Source organism: Colobus angolensis, unplaced genomic scaffold, assembly GCF_000951035.1.
Source record: "Colobus angolensis palliatus isolate OR3802 unplaced genomic scaffold, Cang.pa_1.0 Scaffold868, whole genome shotgun sequence".
NCBI lineage: Eukaryota > Metazoa > Chordata > Mammalia > Primates > Cercopithecidae > Colobus > Colobus angolensis.
The window spans coordinates 50775-51592 of NW_012122576.1; the positions used below are offsets into that span (position 1 = coordinate 50775).

An 818-nucleotide genomic window follows, 5' to 3' on the forward strand; every position below is an offset into this window, starting at 1 on the left:
TGCTGGCAGAGAGGCGGCCTCCAGTCCTCAAACTCGCAGTCCAGAATCCATGCTTTGTGGTCAGCTGGATCCTCCGTTTGCAGTGAACAGATTCTCTGCAGACTCCCAGGTCCCATTCTGTGCTTGTTCCCACGTCTACCTCCCAGTAGTGGCGGCCACAGGTAAAGCGAGAGGAGCCCAGGACACAAACGGAGAAGTCAAATCTCTCGGCAAGGTCTTGCCAATTCTGTCTGATGCGCCCACTTCGGACGCTCCTGAGGTCGTCAGAAATGAGGAAGAAGTTGTTGGCTGTGTTGGCATCCAAGGTCATATCCACTGTGAAAAGGAAAAAAGGTTGCTCAGCAAATGGACAGAAGCCCACCCCATGTGTCTCCTCTACTTCAAAGGCCCAAATATCTCTTGACTTTAGTTTCTTTAATTCTCCCCCAAAATCAAAACTTCATGAGGCAACTTCCTTGACTAGGTCCAAATTCTCACAGGTATGCTTTGTAGCAATGCCCGACTCTTATTCGCAGTAGCAATTCTTATTTTACTTTATGTCACGTGTTTGCTTCATTGGACTTTTCTTCATTTAGAGTGGAGGGTCTCTGAAGGCAGATACCATGACCCCCTTTCTACCACCTTGATGCAGGAACAAATAAATAATAAGACAATGCAAGTGGTCGATATTAAATGATATTTGTTTCCACGTTTTATTGCTTCAATTTAAATAGTATCTAGAGCATGATCCCAGGCCTTTGTTTTCCATGTTTGTAAACAAATTAATTGTGCACAGTTCTGACAGCAGATGGGACATCTCTGCAGCGGACAGTGTGATG

The 818-nt window shown here is 45.6% G+C and overlaps 1 protein-coding gene across 1 annotated transcript in view; it reads right to left on the reverse strand.

Moving 5' to 3' along the window:
* The window catches only part of LOC105503522 (ret finger protein-like 3), a 6144-nt gene that overhangs the window by 3142 nt on the left and 2184 nt on the right, over positions 1-818 (reverse strand). Inside the window, exon 2 of the mRNA XM_011930420.1 lies at positions 4-315. Within this exon, the coding sequence (XP_011785810.1) occupies positions 4-315 (312 nt within the window). The remainder of the gene's footprint in view (positions 1-3; positions 316-818) is intronic.